Genomic DNA, 24,367 nt, shown 5'->3' on the forward strand with positions numbered 1-24,367 from the left:
TTTTTATCAAAGATTTATTATTTCTTTTGTAGTGATTTATTCATTCTGTTATATTCTGTGTTGCTAGTTTTTTGTTTGAGTTTTGGTTATTTGTTAGCTGCATGGTTTGTTTTCATTTTTCTGGGTTGTTGCTTGTCTTTTGATACTTGGTTTGTTGGTTTTGAGTTGGCCTTTGTCGTGTTTCTTCTTCTACTGCCAGATCTTAACAGATGTTGTGATTGATATTGATTTTGTTTTATTGTTTGATCTTTATTAGATTTTGTGATTAGTGCTTGATTATTCTTTTGCCTGATCTTAGCTAGATGTTGTGGTTGTTTTAGATCTATGATGAATTTCAGTCTTTATTAAAATTCAACAATGTGTTGAAAATATTCTTATATATTTACTATTGTAAAATGAAATTTTAATACTTTAATGAAGGTAAGTTCTGAGATATGGTGTTTTATTATTTAATTCCACTTTGCTCTTTCTTTTATTTGTGTTCATTATTTTTCTCTTTATATTTTGATTATTTTTTTTTCTATTATCCTTCTTTATTTTATTTGCAGGGCTTCTGGTCCCTCGTAGACTTTTTCTTGGGGATGATTGCGATTTGAAGTAATGTTATGGTTTTGCTTGCTTTTTTTGCTTTGCTATGTGTTATTAAATTTTTATTTTTTGATCTTTTTTTGAATTTTTATTGTTGTGTGAGTTATAATTTGTAATCTCATTTGTAACTCTTTTTTTTCTTTTGAATAAAATTATGAGTGACCCTCATATTTTCTCAAAAAAAGAAATAAATAAGGACAATAAAAAAATAAATAATTTCTGATATATCTTATTTACGTCTTACCTTTTTTATTTGCCATCTCAATGTCATCCCTTTCAAAATTTTTACCGTTAAATTGCTAAGAACCTTTTTACGGCTTAAATATATTCGATTAATATTTAATATTTGATGTCCACCACATTCCTTACAAATAATATAAAAAATTTCAAATAGTTGGATTCGACAATCATCCCCCACCCCAAAAAAAAGAAAAAAAAAAAACGACCTTTACCCTACTTTTTTCCCGATTTCACTCCTTGTGAGCTGTAGAGGTCCAGAACGCAGAAGGCTCTAGAAGCCACCGTCCAAAAATGGAGGATTTAATGCGCGAAAAGTAACTTGCGAAATTCAAGATTGACAGAGCCATGGGAAAATATCTTCAGGTCACCATTACAAACGTCTCAGTCCACCGTAACTTCACCGATCACCGCTCGAAACTATTGACTGGTCGATTCGTGGCCGGGCCACCAATCTTCATTCTGATGGCGACAATGAAAAGCCTGATATGTCCCCCCTTTTCATTCCGAGAAATTGGTAATTTCACTATAATACCCAATCATTGCTTTGCGATCCTCGTTAATAATCTGCCAGAGTTGTCTCCTTACCGTGAATCCATTTTTAAGTGGCTAGCCATGGATGAGTTGGTGATGGTGAAAGAAGAAGCAGAGGTAACCGATGATCGGCCGCATCCTATTGCAGGGCTGAACGATATGGGACCTCCACCGTTCTTGGTGAAGATATTTGAGATGGTAGAGGATCCAGAGACGGATACTATGGTTTCATGGAGCACTGCTGAGAATAGTCTTATCGTATGGGATTCTGGCAAGTTTTCAACAACACTTCTGCCCAAATACTTCAAGCACAGCAACTTCTCCAGCTTCATTCGACAGCTGAACACTTATGTAAGATTCTCCATCTTGCATTTGTTTTTTATTTCTCTGCGTAATTGACACTGGTTAGTTTTTATTAGTCCTCCTAGATTGTTAGACAAAAAGCGTGACAAGTTTATGACCTGTAAATAAAAGATTGTAAAACTAAGCGCAAAATAGATGGTAGGTGAGGAACTGGCATTACAGTTTATGACCAGTAAGCTTGGAGCTTATAATATTTCTCGCCTAAAGATTAATAATATGTTTTGGCTCGTTTTATCTTTTGATTCCACGATGGTATTTTATTTCTTAATTCAAAGTTTAGTATTAAGGACAATTATGTACTCAGATATTGTTCTTGAAAATTTTGCGGTTTTAAAGGTGGCATTAATATGTAGCTTTTTGAGATACTAGTTTACTATATATTTCTTTTGGGTGCTGGATGGTAGGTATATTTTAAGTTCTTCAAAAGAAGCTTGAATTGTTACTGTTCCTTATGTTTGATTATTTCTTTTATCAGCTCTGTGATATATTTTTTTTCCCCTTCCTTGTTGTTATTGTTGTTGTTCATTGAAATATAACTGATTTTTTGATCTTAAAGTCTTATCACATGTGATTTGCAAGTAATTGCGATCCTCAAAACCTTCCCGAACCAACTATAATCCTCACATGCATGAGTTAATTGCTCTATGATCCATATATTTGGTGGCATTTCAACTTCCTCCTCAACGGCATTTCTATTCATTTCTGAAATGATATTTGATGAAAGACTAAAATGTAGGTGATCTATTAGCGTAAGGATATGTTTGAGGTGGCTGCTACTTTTTCAATAAGCTGCTTCTGAAGAAACATATTTTTATGAGCTGTCAGAAAACTACTGTTGAAGAAGCAGACGTTTGTTTGATAGATCTCTTGTGCTGCTGCTATTATGATGAAAAAGTCTGTTTTGCCCATAGTTATATAATAAATTGAAATAAATGCAGTTTTCAGAATATTATAACTAAATAGCAGAAAAAGGTTATATTGCTTAAAAACTAACAGCCTAATCCAAAAAACTCTAATACATAAAAAAATTAAATATTTGAAATAAATGACTACAATAGTGAGGACAATAACAGTAATTAACATGCCTAGAATGATGATTGCCTTGAAATCCTGATGATCAAGTGTTCGAGAACATGCCTAGAACAATCTCTTTTACATCTTCGCATCTCTCTTCTACTTATCACGATCTGGAGGTATCTCATCAATGTCATCAACACAACGGAAGTAGTCGAAATATCCAGAAGTCATGTTTTTAGGATAAGAATAAAATCTTCTCCCGTAGCTGCCTTCCCTCTTAGACTGGTACTGAACACACCTATTGCCACAATAACAGAGTGAAACTTTTCAAGTGTTTGATGATCTTGAACTCATATTTTCTGTTTATATAATACAATGTTATTCTAATTAAAAAATTAAGTTGAAATAACATTCAAGAAATTCTAAAAAAACATAAACAACCTTAAAATTAAGAATTAAAGTTTATTGGTGAGCAAAAAAGAATGATACAACATAGGTTGCTTAATATATTTTAATAAAATACATTTAGAGAAAAAACATAAAAATGAAATATAAATCATCAACTAGTAATAATTAGGTGATGCTACATATGTAAGGTCGTTGCATTCACCAAATCATTAGTAATCTCCTCTCTCAACTACAAAATTTCTCGATGCAATCTCTCTTAGAAGTGCTGTTCTCATTCGTCCTGCATTCCTCTTCTTGCATTGAAGGTTCTGTTTGATGTTGGTTAGCTTCCTCGATCATGTAGGTATGATCATCATCTAAGACCCTGAAATCGATAATCATCTTGAGATGGGTGCCTTTATATAAAATTAGGGAGCGAAGTCGTCGCAACAACTATTTTCACCTATTTTTTTAAACTATATATAGATATATCGCGGAGTATGACCCACTTCTTCTTTTATACACCAAATGTTCGTTTGATGACACTTCTTATTGATTAGTGTATTTTGTTGAAGAGCTCATTTCTCCTTCTAATCACTTGGCTATTGTTCTCAAAGTAAAGGGGGTGATTTCTCGTGTTGGAAAGTGGCTTCAAAAAGTTCCATTACAGTGGATATCCATAATCGACAAGAATGAAAACATTAGTGGATTGGTTCAAATGGAAATATAGTAGTGATGGATTAGTTAAATGCACCAACCTTACGAAGGCATGAGAAATTTGTATTTAGGACACTGGGTTGCAAGTTTAAATATTTTTGTATAGTGTGCACTCCCTTCTAACTAGCCATCACGAATGAAAAATACATGTTGAAATCACATACTGCTAATATTCTATGTAGCAACTCAACAACTACCGATATAGGTAATCTTTTTCTCATTCCTCACGCGTGCGTCAACATGCGTTCCATCAATTGCTTCGATGCAGTTTTTATTATAAAAAAATGAGAAAATATAAGCTATTTATAAATTTTCTTTAATTTATTAAAGTACGAATAAAGAGTAAGATCAATACCTAAAAAAATGACATATTCCTCAGAACGCTAGAAATTTTATGAGATGTTTTGAGCAAAAGATGGGTCTAATGATTTCACGATGTTCGTAATCATTTTAAACCAAAGAGTTAACCCCAACGTGGAAATGCCTGTTGATCATCTCTGTAGAGTTTTGGAATCACTCAGAAGCAACATAAATGAACTCATTGTGTGGCATAATAAAGAGTGTGATAATTAAGACTTCTTAAGATGCAAATCACAAAGATCCATGCAAATTATATTAGAATTGCTATTCATCTAATAAATCACATAAAATAGCTTTTGACTTCCAGAACATACTATAAATCCAACATGGATGAGCTTCCATTTGTTCACCAAATTATTTGTCACCCACTAATGATGATGAGACACAATGTGTCTTACAAATGTCTCTGACAGTACTCATGAATCAGACAAATTATATTGATAATGATTGTCACTTGCTCAACTATCTCTGTGATCTTTTTTTTTTTTTTGCTATTCTATTTGTTTAAAAGAATAATGTTAAGCTTATTTCAAAAAATATTTTATTGTCAATGCAAGTAAAAGCTTAACCTACGCGCAAGTAGTTTAACTTTGGAAATACACAAATAATGAAATGTCTGAAATAGTACCCACATGCCATAGTTTATAATATAAATGTCAAATACCATAAATAGTTACTCTGCTATAGTAGCAATGAGTTAAAAAAAAATGTGCACATCATCTAACTAGTCTGACTCACTAAAATATAATGGAGGTAAGGAATCCTTCATTCAGGGAGCAACTTGAAGACGACCTCTCACTTGTTTCTATCATCTAGAAGTTTTACGGTAAGTATGTAGAGAAGCATGTCATCAAAATTTCTAGGATTGAGTCGAGTAGCTTGAAAACATCTGTAATTGTTGGGCATGCATGGAGCGAAGTGAGGGCACTTGAAGTAATATTGGTGCAACTTCTCACCAACTTTGTTATCGACTGAGATAAATGAGCTACCCCAATTTTTATTTTCTTATTCTTTTTTTGTGTCGAGGGTTCAAGTTGCTTGGAGTGACTAAACTCCCCTTGATCTTTTTCATTTAGGTGTTCCTTGTAGACCTCATTGGAACGAGCACATTCAGGCTCATCTAAATTAGGGGTTGGCTCTTCTGTTGTAGCCTAGACGTTGACCCCTATTGTTGTAACACCGAGAAACATAGTATCTACCTTCTCCTCGAGCTCCGAGTCAAAGCCAACAAGTCAATTTTTTTATGTATTCAGTAAAACCTACAATTGATAATCTTGATTTCTAAGAATCAGAATTTTAAATAAAGCAATATTTAATGTATGATGTTCTACTTACTGAAATTTTCTCTTGCCACTACTCCTTAGGTGTATCAATTGTTTTCTAATTGAGTCTCATCTTAAACTAGTGGCCCCTCTCTTTAGCTCCTTCCTTAATTTCCAGTCCTTAAGTTTTTCACATTTTGTTTTCCAGTCGAGTTTTGTTGCATAGTCTACTAGTTCTTTCTTAAAAGTGTATTGTTATATTTTGCCAATCTTCTTTATTGAAATGTGCGGTTGATCTATTGCTCTTTTATATCTCTCTTAAACATAAATCACAGAAAATTATCTGTCTCCTTATCTCAAATAGTGGATATCCCACCTTCTTTTTGCTTACCCTTCTGATGTCTAAGTAAGAAAATAAGAAATATATCAACATAATTTAACATGTAAAATAACAACACATGAGCCTAAAACAAAAATATGACAAATAAGAAGTAAAAGTAGAGCTCAGAATCAATTCATAGATATCAAAAATAGCTTCATTGAGTATCACTAATTGTGTTCTCCAAGCATAAAGACAAGTAGTATATGTGTCAAATTTGCATTTTTTCATAATTAATAATTTACTGAACCTTTTGTTATGTTTCTTCCATCATTACTCTACTATACATTTCACAAGAAATATGCAGCGTGCCCAACAAATCTTAACATTTCACAAGAAATATGCAACGTGCCCAACAAATCTTACTCCGAAAGCATCACCGTAAATGGAAACCAAGCATCCAAAAGGTCCACAAAATATCCAAAGTTAAAAGGTCATTTAAATCTCGAGATTCATTTTCGATAGGTTAACAACATCTACTCCGCCTCAATATATCTCAACATGGATAAATATATAAGCATTGCTTTACAGTTTCTCTGAGAAATTTTTTTTTTGAATTGCTTATTCTTCCGTACTCATCAGTGTAGAGTAATATTTGGGGAAAAATGTTGAGCACTGTTTCTTTTTATAGCTACGCTAAGACTTTTAGAAATGAAATTACATATGCTTTGTTGGTCAACCAGTAGAAGCTATGTAATTAAATATATATAAGCATTGCTCATCCGTATCATTTATAAATTTTTGTATACTTGTTTTGCATATGCACATTCTAATGTAAACCCTCATATTAGATGCTAGATAAGATATTGATAACTAGTTTTTTTTTCTATCGCGCTGGCCAAATCGGGTCATCGGGGTAATAATTAGAGCTTAGTGAGACCACTTAACCAGATAAGATTCCATTCATAATCATCATTTTCCCAAATCAAACAAGCACTTGAACGTGTTCTCTAGCGACAGTTAGTATCTATGAGAAAATAACCTCATCAATTTAAAATTGACAATTGGTGTTCGTGAGCCATTTGATAGTTATTTTCCATCATCGCTCTAAATAACATTTGAATAATGTCTCCTTATTGATATCCGACATATAACCTCAATGAATGCATATGCATGATAAATACATATAAATTATGAAAGAAATAGAATTAAAAATGCTCAATTATATTTCATTCCATGGCTTGAAGAGACTACCAACTTATCTCAATGAATCTAAAAAATTTCATTTTTAAAAGTCTCGGCAGAACTAAAAAATAAAAGAAAATAGTGATCAAAATTCTTACCCTAAAATGCTACTCTATATTGAGGGGGAAGAGCAAGCAATTTGACCAACAAAAATTTTCAGAAAAACATAAGCAGTGCACATACAACCATGAAAATAAAATAAATAAAACTAAATTTCGAAATAAAAAGATTAATGATGCTCATATTTTTATTTCATAGCTTCTACGGCTTGATCAAGATTAATAAAGATGTTGTTAACTTATCTATATTGTAAAATTCATCTTTACACTAATGCTTATGCAATTCTATTTCTAAAAGCCTCAGTAGAATTAAAAGAAGAGAAGCAAGTCTCAACATTTTCTCCCTGAAACGTTATTGTATAATGAGGAGAAGGTAAGTGCAATTAATTCGACCAACAAAAGTTTTCAAAGAAACTAGTGCTTATGTAGCCAAGGAAAAAGATAGTTAAAAGAAATTCTGCTCACACATTTGAATAATGCTCACATATATTTTATTTCATTGCTTCTACTGATTGATAAAAACAATAAAATATGCTGCTAATTTTTCTATCACAATCTTCAAAATTGCAACAAAACATTTGCATTTATATTTATAAAAGCCTAAGTAAAATTAAAGAAATAAGCATTACTCAACATTGTCTCCCCAAAATGTTATTTTACACTAATGAGGAGGTAAGAACAATCAATTCAACCAACAAAATTTCTCAAAGAAACTGAAAACAAGTGCTTGTGTATCAATGGAAAAAAAATATAATAAAGAAAATTATGCTTGCTCAGCTGAACAATACTCATTTATATTTCATTTCATTTTTTGTACTGATTGATCTGAACATTAAAAGATGCTGCTAACTAATCCATCACACAAGTTTTAACAGTGCAAAAAAACATATGCAATTATATTTATAAAATTCTCAAAAAAATAAAAAAAAAACAATGCTCAACATATTCCTCCCAAAAGGTTACTTTATCTTGAGAAGGAGGCAAGACCAAACAATTTGACCAACAAAATTTTTTAGATAAGCTATAAAACAATACTCATATATAGCCATGAAAAGAAAATAAACAAAAAGAACAAAAATAAGCAGATGAACAATGCTCATATATATTTCATTTCATTGTTTCTATTGATTGATCATAACAGGTAAGTATACTGCTAATTTATCTATCTAGCAAATATCAAATGTACAAAAAATATATGTAATTCCATTTATAAAAGTTTTAGAAAAACTAAAAAAGGAAGCAATGTTCAACATTCTCCCTCTAAAATATTACTCTACATTGAAGAGGAGATAGTAGCAAGCAAATCGCCTAAGTAAAATTAGTGGATGCATATGTAGTGAAATTCCATAAATAATTCTTAAAAAACAGATGTGCAATGCTCATATATATTTCATTCCACATATTCTATAAATTGATCAAAATAGGGATAAATGTTGTTAACTTATTTATCATACAAAATTTAACTTAGCATCAAAACATATGCAATTCTGTTTATAAAGATGGAAAAATAAATATTTAAGAAAATGTCGACCGTAGATTAGTTCAATTTAATTTTGAAAATGATTTTAATTTAATATACATATAATTTTGTTTTTTTCAATAATATTTTGATTTTTGAAACTGAGACAAAGATATCTCACATAATTAATAGCTTAGATAACCTAACACCACACCATAAATAAGACACCTATCTCAAGGAATAGATACATTTCTTGTTGGTGGGGCTCGATTACGTAAATTAAAGAATTTATGAAATTCGTTTGGTCTGGGAATCTTCTTATGTCTTGGCTAAAAAGTTCCCCTATCCAATATAAGAATAAGATAGGGTTTATATTACCTGAGTTATTTAGTTCCCTACAGAGGCAAGCTTTTATAATTAATTACATCATAAGCGACCGAAATCACTTAAGAAAACTCTCGATAATAATCTTAGATATTTGTCTTCAAAATTTCAAAGTTTAGTTTTCATGGCTGAACATAGAAAAAAACAAATGAGAGTAGATCAAAAAGGATATTATTTTAGGAATCTAAAGAAACGAGAAGCAGGGGATGTCACAAATCTCGAGGAGAACATCTATGACCTTCCCAAACTATCCTATGGTTTGGTTTCAATTTTTAAGATCATATTATTTTATGTTTCATCCTACCATTCTTATTACTTAGAGCTTATATGTATATGATATCTGATCATGTAAAAATCTTGGAAGTAGGACGGTTAATGTCATACCAAACGACAATCCCAAAATCCTAAATGATTTAGGACTTATATTGTATAACATGATTGTGCAAAACATAAGGATAATGTTAGAATTTATGCCGTACTAGGCAGACAACCTCCCAATCCTAAGGCTCATTGTTTAAACAAGGAAAGGTTTAGTTGAAGTAGACCTCATTTGCTCTCTTGAAGATGTTCTTTTATTAGTTGTGACCTCATCATGCTGCCCGAAAAGTCTGCTCCAAGCTCCTTGTTGTAGTGGTAACTCCAAGGTTTAAGGTGTTGACCTCACTTTTGGTTGAGGTTTATTGTTTCCTCCTTGGTAGCCTAGGGTCTAGCCATTGAACTTTTCTGTTGACTATTCTTAGAGGACTAAAAATGAACCTTCACCATTAGAAATTTTAAACTCTTCTTTGCTCAACTTGAGGTTCCACAAATTGGTCATAACCTCTAGCACTTAATATGTGGGGTCAATGTGGGGAAGCTCAAGGGGAGTCCCCATAGGATTACTTGGCCTTAAGGTTAACCCTCTGGTGGTGTGGTCTTACTTGTTTCACACACACACTTGCACATTACACTTCTACTCACAACCTTAGACCCAAACCTATTTAGCTTTGGTCCTTTGCCAATTTAAGAGACTCATGTAGATGATCCTCTATACCCACTAGCCCTGGGTTAGGTTTTAGCTAAGACCAGTACATGAAGGACCCAAGTTAGGGAATTCTATTGATCCATGGCTCAAGTAGGGTGTTGACTTGCCAATTTTACAAAAATACCCAACTTAGCATTTTCCCCCCAAATCTACCCAATTTACCAAATTACTATTGAAACCCAAGAATTGATGAAAATTCTCAAAATTACCTAAAATACCCAAACATGTTTAAAAATCATATCAAACAATTTGAAACTACCCAAATTGACCAAAACACCCCAAAATTTTCAAAATTATCAAAATACCCCTCATTTTGCCAAAATTACCAACATACCCTTGATGACCCAAATTGTCCCAAAATCTTCAAAATCATTTCAAATGTCTCTAAAATCAATTTTAACCACTTCAATGAGATTAATTTGACCCATTTTGATCAAAAGCTTCAAATTGCACTTAAAAGCCCAATTACGTCAATTCACCACCAATGTCCACCAATTTGATCCCAATTTTCCCCAATTACAATTCTAAACTCAAATTACAATTCTAAACTCAAATTCTTCTAAACTCAAATTCATCATGTCCAAGCTTGATTGAAGCCAAATTCAAGCCTTATTGACGCACATTTGAATCTAATTTTAACCCAAATAAGAAAGCCCCAATTTCACCCTAGGCAAAAATCTCTCCAAATTGAACCTCAAATCTATCCAATTGCCCAATTTTGCATCATAAACATATTACAACACTTCTCCACATCAAATTGAATTTTCAATTGGCTTTGGTCAAACTTCAATTTCACTCAAAATCAACATAGACCAAAACCCCTAATTTTGCCCCAAATTAGTCATGTCCACAAATTCCACCAAATCGAACTCCATAACCCTGAAATTCCACCCAATTGATATCCAAAACTCTTAATGACAGTCACCCAAATTAAATTGAACCATCAATTGGGCCATAGCCAAACTCTAGCCCAACTCAAACCGAAGTCTAACCCAACACCCCAAAATTGATCATGAGCTAAAATCCTTCAATTTGAACCTCCAAATAAATTCAAAATCACTCCAAACCTTTTCTAAACTCCTTGTGGCAGTCATCTACATCATCTTGATCCTCAATTTGAACCCAAAATTGACCCATGACCCAAATATAATCAAATCTAGCCAACTTGGTCAACCTAAGACCACTAGAGACACCAAGTAGACTCTAGTGACCAGACTAGACACATCTAGCCCACCCTATATGATCCATGGATCAAAGGTTCCCTAAATTAAGGGATTTGTTTCCTAAAAAGACTAAGCCAAGGAGATCATTGTTAAAACCTATCACCAATCCAATTAATTACCATTAAGACTGCTCAGTGGCTCCCCTGACTACCTAACCACTAGCTCAGGCCAGACCAACCACCCTAGTCCTCAGAGGAGCCAAACTGAGGGCCACCATACCTCAAATTGAACCTAGCCAATGTGTCAAGCCTTGATTGGTCACTTGTGTCAATCAACCTTCCACCTCACCTCTCCATTGCACCCACCAGCCCCTCCTGAGCTCAGCCTAGTGGCCATGACTATAAATTGAGCTTTTCGCGATCAAAGGAGAGAGTGCCTGAAACCTAGGGGAAACTCTGCCAAAATCTCACCAGAGCTTCTCCAAACCTCCCTGAGTGAAAGCTCACTATTTTCAGTCATCCAAATCCACTGCCTTAAGTTAATTTCTTAGGCCAATTCCTTACCAAAACCAAAACATAATTCCCCACCCCTCCACAGTCTACCAAAGTCCAATTAATTCTGAACATAGCATTCCAGAGTGAGAGGATTTGATCCCCCACAAAAGCCCATCACAGAGAGCCTCTAACCTAGCTTTAGACCAACACCTAAAATCGACTTTGGTCGAAATCATAATAAAAAAATTCACCACAGCCCAAGAACTCATTTGAATGTTCTATGGACTCCACTGAAGCTTCTCCAACCATCTAATTGAGGCCACCCTTCTCAGACAAAGGTATTGAGCTCTCACCCTAAATTGAGCTTAATTTGATTCTCCATGCGTATAAATTGTATTTTATAGCATTGTAACCATATGTATGTATTCGTCTTGAGTAGATGAAAGTGTAGGAACAAACCACATGTGATTTAGTTGAGTATCGAGAAAGATATTATGGTTTGAAGTTTAAAGGCTCTCGGGTTAGGAAGATTGGGGACGATGAATGGATGTCGTCCATTTCTGCGTGTATCAAATGGACGTTTTGGATTGTGCCGGACAGATAGATGGAACAAGACCGCGGGCTGACGAGGCGCTGAGATGTCTAGTGACGTCGAATGGCGGAGCGCTATGTGGAGGCTTTGGAGCGAACGAGGATGGCGTGGCGCCGCGTGGATAAGTAGGAAATTAGGGATTTTTTTATTTAATTAAATTCCATATTTTAGAAAATCCATAACTTTGCATAGAAAAATCATAAAAAATAAAATAAAAATACTCTCTTGCTCAGTGAACAGAGGAGAATAATCTGTACCAAAAATAAAAAATTATTTGTTGACTCTCTGATTTTTAATTAATTAAATACTCTCTGTGGTGTTTTAATTTATTGTGATTAAATATTACTCACCAAAGCTTGAGATTTTTAGGATTTGTTTTCCAGGACGTAGGAGATGTTCTCTGATTTTTTCAATGGCAGAGAGCATCCCTATGTTTGTAACCCTAATTTTCAAGCTTGGAAGGCTACTTTGGCTTAATATAATTATATAAATTGAAATATCACTTGGAAAATTATGAGATGAATTTTAGTAGGTTTCTTGTGGTCAGAGGATCTTGTGGTCAGAGGAGCTTAGGTCAGAGGAGCTTAGAAAAAATACCATGATTGTTTGAATATTTTTTGTGCATTTCTATATTTAATTAAATGTTTTTATCTTATATTAATTTATTTAAATTAATAATTAATAAAAAAATAATAAAATCAATTACATATTGTGTAGAGAATTCATGTTGACTAACTGTAAAAATTTGAAATTTAATTGATTAAGTTTGAGCACTAAAGTTGATTTTATCAGAAAAATTATATTTTTGTACGAAAGTAATTATATTAAATTAAATACACTTAGGAAATTATGAAAAGTGTTTTTATGGGTTTCTTGTGATCAGGGGCACTTGGAAAAAATAAAAATTATTTTGGAGTGAATACTTCAATGTTTTAACTATATTTTAAATTGAAAATAATTAAAAATTTCAAAAATAAAAAAAAAAATGTTTCAAAGTTTGCCTAGTGGTTTCCTGATCACTTGAGACTCATTAAAATTCTTTTCCCAATCTTTTTAAGTTAAAAATAACGTTTTAAAGGCCTAAAATATATTTTTCTTATTTTTCCCATTAAAATAATTATTATAAATAAATTAAGAAATCACAAAAATATAAAATTTATTCTTCTGAGTTTTCTAGACTCAGAGAGGCTTAATAAAAATATAAAAAATAATTTTTTTTGTAATTAAAACATATTTTCGGTTGAATTAAATCACTAAAAATCAATAAATATTTGTAAAATTAAATTAAAATTTAATTTAAAAAATCATAGAATTTTGCTTAAATGTTTCTCTGACCTAGGTGAACCTCTAATATTTTTCCCATAAATAAAATATTTATTTTGATTAATTAAATAAATTAATGTTGAAAATCTTATTTTTTAAGTTAAGATAATTATATAATTAAATTAAAATTTGAAAAAATACATTTTCTCCTCTGATGTTTTAATTGCCCCATTGACAGGGTACTTTAAAATTTTCAAAGTCATTTGGATTATGCTTAATGAGTTATAAATGAAGAGTCCCAAGGGCAAAATGATCATTTTAGATTCTTATGAATTGATCAAAATTTTGGATCAATCAAACGGAAAAATGAGTAATTTTAATCTTAATGAGGACTTTTGGATGATTTAAACATAGAGGGTTGAAAGGTAGAAATTAATTTGCCACCTTTCCATGATAAAAGTAAAATTATAATTTTCTAAATTATCAAAATTTGGAAGTTAATCAAAATCAAATGATTTTGAAGTGATGGACTTAGGCTAGGGGGATGATAGTTCACTTATTTTAAGCCCACAGTTGATGATAATATGACATTTTAATAAGGACATGTATCACAAAAAATTAAATTTTAATAATTGCATTTTCTCCCACTGAGATTGTTAAGGGCTTAGTAGTGATCTAGGCTCAATATTTAAACTTATTTGATGAGATTTAGATAAGGTAACATGATTGATGATAAACACCTTTAAACACTACGAGCCCAATTTTTGTGGTGGGTAAAAATCTTTAATGACTTAAACTTTCCTTATGGGAATTCATCTACATAACTCTTAAATGAAATATTAATTGATTAATTGGATACCCTGTCCTTAGAATGATGAAAATGTCAAAGTTCACCGAGTAACGGGGTAATTCCAACTTAACTTGGATGATTAATGGAACAATATGATAATTTCAAAATGAACTCGAAATGTTTCAAGAGATCTTTAAAGTGGTTCAGGATCATTCCTCGAACACTTTGGAATCTCTTGGATATTCTGAATCTCAGATATTCTGAAGGACAAATTAAACTTGCTATATTTTGTTATAAAATCTTCCACTAACATCTTTCAGGACTCAATAAGTCATAGTTTGGGGTCTGTTAGATACACCTTCATCTACACTTGCAATTTATTTTTGTTTCTGCAAAATTATATATACGTTGCAAAAGCTAATCTTTTAGCGTGAATGCCAAGAAGATAACAAGCACGCTTTTATAGTGTTATTTAATTTCTGTTATTTTACTTTCTGCAATTTACATTTGTTGCAAAATATTATAACTGCTTGGTTATGCACCTTTATTTGCAAAAACTAAAACCATTTTAAAAAATTAATCAACATTTTCAAAAATCTAAAACAAATTGTTTTAAAGGTAATCATAAATCATTTGAAATTTCATTAAACATAAAACATTCTTTTGAATTTACGAGAGTTCCTTGGAGGAGGTAGCCCATGGTTGTTAATGAGGTCTCCCCGGTTTAAATGGGTTTCAGAACTCATTTAAGCTAAATAAACTCCAAAGAAAATAGTAATACCGAAATGAAGGAACCATGAGATCGTAACCGGTGTCGTTCTAATCAATTTTAACCCCCCTGATTGAACATTAAACCTGTCATTTAAACCTTTAAACCTTAGACTTTAGTACTGTTATTTCGCCGACGAGCCTAGAGCCTGCTTTGTGGACAACCTTCTACAACACTATGAGGATCTACAACATCACATCTTTCCTTAGAATTAAACAACAGGACATTGGATTTCAAAGTCATCTGCCTAGTGCAATATAAATTCTCAACTCATCTCTAGGGTTTTGCACAATTATGCTATGCAATATAAGTTCTAACTCGTTTTAGGATTTTGAGGTTTTCTTTCGTCATGACCTAAACCCTCACATCTTCCAGGCTGTTTATGCGACCGTCTCGCATAAATGTAATCCCTAATTAATAAAATTGACAGGACAAAATATTTAAATAATTCTCTCCAGAATTGAAACCGAACCATAGGACAGTTTGGAAAGTTACTAAGGTTCTCCTCAGTATCCATGACATCCCCTGGTTCTTCTTCCTTTGGATTCCATAATAAATGTTCCAAATTTGAGTCATTCCTAGTTCACACCTCTTTGTCTGATCTTTTGAAAATTCTATCCCTTTGAATTCTTGAAGACAATATCACCTGATTTTTATCAAGAGTTTTTTTAGGTGACTTTGATTATCTAATATGTAATTAACTTTAGAGGCTTGCCCTTAAAGAAAATTTTTAAGAACCCACATTAATATAAATCATATTTAATTTTTCGTATTAAATAGGAGAATTTGTCAGTCAACATAAAAAATGGTTTTTTGCAAACTTAAATGGATGTCATATATTCTTTAGTTTATTTAATCGGGGCTCACCAGTAAGCAGTGTGTCCATCTTTCGGGATAAATACATTGCTTGTGGTGTTAGACTCATTTATTTAAACTACTGAGTATGTGAGATTGGTTTGGTCTCGTATTTTCAAAATATTACTTATCACAAATTATATATATACATATTAAATTAAACCAGACTTTGGGATATCCATTCCGACGACCGACAATTCCCAACTATGTAAACGACCGACAGCATCTTGCGACTCTGCTGGAGACTAGTTCCTCTCTCCATTTAAATCAGGGAATTTTTTTTTTCATACATTGGTAATGTGTCAATGTTCCTTATGGACCAAATTATCCTTCTTCCATTAGTATGCTTCACCCATTTCTTTCTAGGGTAATTAGAGTCAACTCTTTCGGATTTCAGGATCGTCTATTCAATCACCTTTGAACAAAGAGGTTCAGGAGTTCGTTAGGATTTTTGTCTTTTGTTGGGGTTGGACCCCTAATTGATGTGTTGGTGGATTAGTTCTGCCTGAGCATTGTGTGTTGTGAAGTTGGTCCCGCACTGGGTCCTAAACTTTATTCTTCTCCTCGTGTCTTTTCAAATTTGATTTGCTACTTTGCAAATTAAATCAAAATTTTGCGTGCTTGGTTAAATTTAACCTTTTAATTAATTAAATTCCTCTAATTTTTATTTACTTTACTAAATTTTAAAGTTTTCACAAAATTTAAAAAATTAAATAAAGACTTGCCCAGTCTACAGAACAACCCTTACTAATTTTTAGTGTTTGCACAAGAATTACAAGGTAATGACCAAATAACTAACCCCAGAGTTTTCCTTTTGAAGCTGTTGCAATGGCATTCTCGACACTCACTTTATCTTACAACATGACAGCTAGTCGCGATGCCCACAATATTGCTCCCACCATCATGTTTGGAGCTACATTCGATGAATTTGAAGTCGTGCTCGGAAAAGGCCCTGTTTGTCGTAATGAAAGTTCCACTCCGGAAGTACAGGAGCCGTCTGTTAGATTCAACTTGAACTGTCCTTATGATTTTCCTTCCTACAAGAAGGTGAAGACTAGTGCTACCCTGACACCTGTTAAGTCCGTTGTTCCCTTGTCTGCTAAAGGAAAGAAGATTATGATTGTGGAAAATACAATCGGAGAATTTAATACCCTTCCATCGGTATTTGAAATCAAATCTAGCTCGAAGTCCGCAACATTGACCAGGTCACAAAGAAGAAATCACAGTCGAAGGATTCGAATGGCTGTTAAGGCCCTAATTTCTGAAAACGGGCCTGTTGGTGAGATTCCTCACCAGGAGGAACTTAGATTGCTTGAAACATGTCTGCTTTTGTGAGGGAGTAGGTTTCACCCATTAATGAATACTACAAGATATGAAAGTATTCAAAAAACTGCTGATGCCTTACCATTATTTCATGATCATGATGACGAGGGGAAACCAACTCTTATCACCAAAGTCTGCACAGTATTCCAGAGGTTGGCTATTGAAGAAGGATGTTTAGTGCTTGAACTGCTTAAGAGAGTGGGATGTGTTGTGTCCCCTCGAATGAAGAAGTAAATTTTGAAAGATGCCAATGCTGCCTGACAGTCTTAAAGATTTGTTGAAGTTTTGTCAGCTCGCATTCTCGTCAGATTCTGCCTAGGAAGTCGATTTGATACTACCATCGTCACCACTGATTTTATCACCACCAGGGCCGCCATACCAATACGGTTTAATGAGCCCGCAAGGAAAGATTGTGGAATGAAGCAAGGCTCCGAAGTATCAGACACTTTTGCAGCCATTGTTACCGAGTTTGATGAACAAAGGGGGGATGCCCAAGGGAGTCCTTCGGATCTCAAGTTGATTCAGGAAGCAATAATTGAGGAGAAAGTTAAAAAGCTCATGGCTAAGATTTCTGAGTTAGCCAAAGAGCAAGGGGTGGTCGTTGGTGATGATGAGGACTTTGATTGTAACGATTATCTCGATGAAGACTTTTGGATATTCATGTCATCGAAACTAGAGCCACTACATCTGTGCGCGATGGCCAACCCCCTGTTGAAGGGAACGCCGCAGATAATTTGCGCAAATCTATTCTACTAAGAGATGAGCAAATCATTCAAATGAAGAAGAGAATGGAAGAAATGACCACCACTATGGCTGTCATGACTACAGTTCATGGACAGTCCCAGTCACAGCAGTTAGCTTCTCCGAAAGTTAACCAGCCAGAGATAGTTCACATTACCGATGAAAGGAGAGAAGTTTTCTCCACTAATAGAGACGATCAACAAAAGAAAGATTCCCCACCAAGTGTAATACCGGAAAAGGATATTAAACAGTTGGTCAAACAATAAGCTCGGGAGGACTTTGTCCAATTTAACGGTGGTGCATTGATTTCAAAGGGTAGACCTTACCCAGAGGAGTTCGATGTTGTGCTCTACCCTAATAGTTTTGTGTCACCGAATCTTAAGACCATCCACGAGATCAAAAATCCCAGACAACACGTAGCACATTTTCAAGTCAGTTGTGGCAACACTGAAGGTAATGAAGCCTTACTCTTCCGTCAGTTTGTCAGCAGCTTGTTAGAGATAGCATTTGATTAGTTTGTCAAGTTCCCCAACGGATTAGTTAAGACATTTGCCGAGTTAGAGTAGTTTTTCGTAAAGAGATTTGCTGGAGCACAAAATCATGTTTCTATTGGAGATCTCAAAGTGGAAAGGCAAAAACCTAACGAGACTCTAGTAGACTATATCTTGAGGTGGAGATACCTAAGCATGAAATGTAAACCTTAGCTGCAGGAACAACATGCAATTTAGATTCTACTCAAAAGCCTCCATGGGACGGTAGCCTTCATGTTTAAGGGACTCACCATCAAATCTTTCGAAAAGCTACTAAGCAAAGCCAACAATCTACAAGAGGAAATTAAGCATATGGATTCCCACGAGAAGTCAGATAAGTTCATGTCAGAAAAATCCAGAACAACCAGAGTATTCGAGAAGAAGTCCAGAATAGTGGTGAAAGTTGATAAGGGAATGCAGCTAATAGAGATTCTGGCAAAGCATTCTCATCAGAATTCCAAGTAGTTATCACAGTACGTAACCTCAACAACAGACACAGTAGTATGACCTGTCTAGCCAACAGTCACACCAGGGAGGACCGCGCCGGGTAGAGGGTAGATGGGGTCCGACTCTTTCAGAACGAAAGAAGAGAGTATATTTTTTCAAAGATGAGGCTGTTCCAAAGATGTTTAGAAACTTAATGAAGAAGCCCGAGTTTAGATTGTCAGAACCAAAGAAGCAAGAAGAAGCTGATAAGAAAGAGCATCCCAATTTTTGCCCTTATCACAGGATGTTGGGACATACAATAGAGGGTTGTTTCAATTTCAAGGATTGGCTCGAGAGAATTTTTAAAGAAGGAAATATAACAATCCCAAAAGAATATTCAAAAGAGCCTGAAAGAGATTCTATAAATATGATTTCAGCTGAGCTAATCTCTCCATTAAATATGTATTCAGAGAAAGATAGATGGAACACAATTTGGAGTAAATCATCCAAGAAAATACTAGATCAGATTTAGACTGCTTCAGTGCAGGTAGCCATCCAGAGTCTACAGCCTACCCAACCCAAGTTAAAGATTTTGCCAGAGAAATCACCAGAACCAGAGAAGAAGAAGAACGATAGCAGATAGGGTAGGATAGGGACTTCCTCTGTTAGATTGGTTGTCATGGATTCGAGGAATAAAATCCTCGAACCCCTCACCATGTATGATTATCTTTTTGCCCCACCTAGGTCTTATGGATATAATGATTATGGTTTTGACTACGTTCTAACTATTTCTAGTGATAGCGTAAGTGACTTTGACTAATCTAACTCCAATCTCGATTCTCAAACCGATCCTCAAATTGTACTTAAGTCCAATGAACATGTTAACAAGAACGAAGAAGATATTGACAACACCGGTTAAGATAGCGTTGGAGTGAGGAACTGGTCCTCGAGTACCATGGTACAACACTCGCCATCAATTTGGATTTTTCTGATGAGGAAGAGACACCAAAAGTTTTCTCTACAACATCTCAGGAAGAAGAAATCACAGAGATAAATCTAAGAAGTGGTAAAGTATTATCCTCGAGAACAACTCCAGTAGATAAAAGAAAACAAATAGTCACTCGAGAAGAGCTACCTCCACCTCATTCAGTGGAAGAGCCACAAAACTAAGTAAAGATTGAAATATTATAGAAAGTGAATTATAATGTGCTAGCTCATCATAGGAGGTTGCCGACCAAACTAAGCATTTACGACACTCTGATCCTGCCAAAGAAGATGAGAGAGGCCAAAGAAGAAGAAGATGAGAGAGTCTCTGGTTACAACCTTGCTTGACCCAAAAATTTGCTTAGCTTAATTGTTCAACACATCCTTGGAGGAAGTTTGTTCGTTAAAAGAACAATCAAGGTTAACCTTCACAGATGAAGACTTGTTGCTCGATACCACCGATCACAACCGACCGCTCTACATCTTCATTAATATTGACAGATTTGTATTGTTTAGAGTTTTGGGAGATTCGAGAGCATAACTTAATAAGTCTACGGACGTTGGCATACTTGGATATTGAGGCTCAGGAGCTTACAACTGATAAGATGATGTTGGGTGGATTTAACCAGAAGGGAGAAAGCTTTTGGATCGATTACACTGTTAATGAATGTTGGAGAACTAGTAATAACCGCAAAATTCCACATCATCAGCGCAGAGATCTCTTTCAATGCTTTACTTAGACAACCATGGATTCACGAGCATAATATGGTCCCGTCATCTCTACTCCAGTGCATCAAGTATTTTAAAGAAGGACAAGAACATTTCATCAAATGAGATTTATAACCGTTTTTAGTTTCTGAGGTAGGAATCTACGAAGACGTCGCCTACTACACACCTTCAAAGAAGATTGTCTTTTTGTGCCAAATAAAATGGAAGACTCAGAAGAATCACAAGAGCAAGATCATTCAACTCCGCTTCAACGATCTACTACCAGATCTACTACCATTTCTTCACAATGAGCTGGTAGAGGTTCTTTCAGCCCATAAACTTGAGAACGAGGCTGGGGACGTGAACGAGGAAGAACCAACATGATTGTTAAATGGATTAGGTCGACCATTAGCATCGACATGAAAGCAAGTTCTAATGAAGAAAGCTCCGAGGACGAAATGATGACGATAAAATAGAAGAAACCTCAATTCTAGATTTATTTGGAAGATGTGGAGAAAAGTGAATACGAGTTGATGTAGGATCGGATCAACCACTACGTGCATGCCATTACCCTTACTCTGATCTACCCTCAAAAGATTGAGAGTTTAGAGGTCAAGGAAGTCTGTAGCGTTGGTTCAAAACCGATCAAATTTTACCGACCGATCAAATTTTAAACCGATCAAATTTTACCGTGCTTCCCCTTCTACTAGTTATAAAAATTATTTAAATTTGGAAGAAGATTATAATGAATTAATGGAATTACCTTTTGATTACTTTTTTGTTTGTGCACAAAACTTAATTCAACAGGGATATCTGTCAAAGGAAATGCCAAAAGATAAGTTACAACTCTTTGAGAAGTTATGGAATGTTAAAAGTTGAACTCTTAATTCGAAAGAAGGTTTTGGATTTGGTACTGTAGGGTCAGTCGATGACTCAGAATTTTGTATGGATGTTACTAGCGGATTGGAAGAGGATTGCCTCAATATAGAGGATGACTCTTAAGATCAGTTAATAAATGATGCTCTGCCATAATTTGAAGAAGAAATCAAATCAACAATTGATGAATTAAAAGAAATCAATCTTGGGACTGAGGAACAGCCCCGACCCATCTTTATAAGTTTTCTACTCATTGAGGAAAAATCCACAGAATTGATAAATTTAATGTCAAAATTTAAACATTGCCTCGCCTGGAGCTATGATGAAATGTCAGGACTATCAGCAGAGGTTGCAGTTCATAAACTTAGAGTAAACCGAGATATGACCTCAGTAAAACAAGCTTCCAAAAGAATGCGCTTAGTGATAGAGTAACATGTCATTACTGAGGAAAAGAAATTAATAGACACTAACTTTGTGTGGGAAGAGCAATACCCCACATGGTTAGCCAACTTTGTGTCAGTTAAGAAGAATAATGGACAAATCTGTGTGTGTTGACTTCAGAAATTTAAATAAGACATGTACAAATGATGAGTTTCCTTTACCGATACCAGAATTGATGGTGGACATCGCATCAATATATGAGATTTTTTCTTTCATAGATGGATCGTCAAGCTACAACCAAATCAAGATAGTTCCAAGGATGCAGTACTTGCAGCAATCAGAACGCCGATCAGAATTTTCTACTACGTAGTAATGTCATTCGGGTTGAAGACCGCCGGGGCAACACATCAACGAGCTATGATGACGAGCTTTGATTACCTCATTCACAACTAAGTGGAATGCTACATGGATGATTTGGTCATCAAAAGTAAATAAAGAATAAATCATTTGTACAATTTAAGGATTGTGTTTAAATGATTACGACAATATAATCTCTAGATGAATCCCTTAAAGTGTGCTTTCGGCGTCACCTCGGGAAATTTCTAGGATTCTTTGTCCATCAAGATCGACCCAGAAGATTAAAGTTATCTTGGAAATGCCTCCTCCCGAAACCTTGAAATAACTATGTTCCTTCCAATAAAAGTTGGCATATCTAAGACGCTTTTTTTAATCTCTCAGGTAGGTGTCAGCCCTTCTTGACATTAATTAAAAAGGACGCTAAATTCATTTGGGAAGAGAACATTTGGGAAGCTAAATTCATTTGGGAAGAGAAATGTCAGCGGGCTTTTGAGGACGTTAAACAATACTTAATGACATCTCATATTTTGGCAGCCCTTATTCTTGAAAAACTGTTGATACTTTGTATCGCGGCCTTAGACAAGCCCTGTTAGCTCTGTTCAATGCTGAGGGTAAGGAAAACACACTCTACTATTTGAGTCGCAGTCTAATAGCCACAGAGGTAAAGTATCCGCCTATTGAGAAGCATTATCTAGTTTTAATTTTTGCTACCCAGAAGCTTAGGTATTACATAGTTTCTCATAAGGTTATCTTTATTTCGAAAGTTAATCTATTGTAGTATTTGATGACCCGACCAACACTTTTCGGACGTTTAGCAAGGTGGTCGATGATTTTATTGCAATTTGATATAATTTTTGTTCCCCTCCGCGCTATCAAGGGACAAATTTTAGCAGATTTTCTCGCAGCACATCCACTTCCAGCTGGGTCCCCTCTTAATGATGAGCTACCAGATAAATAGATACTACAAATAGAATCGTCCAATGCTTGACATTGGAAAATGTACTTTGATAGACCTTCATCAGCTAGAAAGGACAAAGTATCAAAGGTAGTTATATCTCATAGTATATTGAGATTCTTCTATCACCTGACAGAGCCATGTACAAACAACGAATTAGAATATGAAGCGTTGATCACCGGGTTGGAATTGACAATCTTGATGGATATAACAGACATTGTCATCTTAGGCGACTCACAACTTGTCATCCAACAAGTTATCGAAGAATATAAGATTTTAAAACCAAGGCTAGCAGAATACTATCAGTACACAATGAAGTTGCTGGAACAGATTCCCAATGTGACTATGTACCGGATTTCTTGAGAAGATAATGTCCATGCCGACACTCTAGCAAAATATGCTAAGGAACTGGCATGTCCACCAGAGGATTCCACAGAAATTACAGTACAAGGAAGGCAGGTTCTATCTCGAATCGACCTCGACAGCCTACATAAAATCAGAAAAGAAGAAGAGATAATGATTGCAGTTGCTGACATTAATGAAGATTGACACAAACTGAATAGCTGTCGGAAGGCAAGTCTAAGGCATATCACATCACGAGAAGAGCAATGTCATATGTTATAGTGTGTGATGTTCTCTACAGGAGATCATTTGATCAGATGTGGCTGAGATGTCTAAGCAGAGCCGAAGCATAAAATTTCATCAAAGAAGTACACACTGAATTGTGTGGAGCTCACCAGTCAGAGCTAAGGATGAAAATGAAGATTAAAAGACTCGGATATTATTGGTCAGCAATGATATTCGACTGCATGGATATAGCCAGAAGGAGTCACTTTTGTTAAGTGCATGGGGTGGTCTTATAGCAACCTTCAAATGTGCTAAATCCAACTATTGTCTCGTGGTCATTCGAGTGTTGGGGCATAGCCATAATAGGTTCAATAGACCCTCCATCCTCTAAGGGACAAATTTATTCTAGCAGCTACATATTACTTCTTTAAATGGGCAGAAGCAGTACCATTACGGGAGATTATAACATAACAAGTTCTATAATTTTTCAATAGTCATATTATCTACCATTTTGGTATGCCGAGCAGAGTGATTTCTGACAATGTAATAACCTTTAAGCTCACAAAGATCAACAATTTTCGTTAAGCGACATGAGATAGACTGAAGATACTCTACAATCTACTATCCTAGAGCAAACG

General features: G+C 34.6%; 1 protein-coding gene across 2 annotated transcripts in view; it reads left to right on the forward strand.

Annotated features, from left to right (window-relative positions):
• The first annotated feature begins 1,071 nt into the window (after positions 1–1,071).
• LOC110039148 (heat stress transcription factor A-2-like) overlaps positions 1,072–24,367 on the forward strand; it is a 44,740-nt gene continuing 21,444 nt past the window's right edge. The window contains exons 1-2 of one of the 2 annotated variants that reach the window (XM_020744108.1): positions 1,072–1,342; positions 1,439–1,710. In XM_020744108.1, coding sequence (XP_020599767.1) covers positions 1,174–1,342; positions 1,439–1,710 — 441 coding nt within the window. In that variant the 5' untranslated portion in view covers positions 1,072–1,173. Of the gene's footprint in view, positions 1,343–1,431; positions 1,711–24,367 lie in introns of both variants that reach the window. The other variant, XM_020744109.1, reaches the window with a different exon arrangement.

This window comes from Phalaenopsis equestris, unplaced genomic scaffold (assembly GCF_001263595.1).
Source record: "Phalaenopsis equestris unplaced genomic scaffold, ASM126359v1 Scaffold235555, whole genome shotgun sequence".
NCBI classification, from domain to species: Eukaryota; Viridiplantae; Streptophyta; class Magnoliopsida; order Asparagales; family Orchidaceae; genus Phalaenopsis; species Phalaenopsis equestris.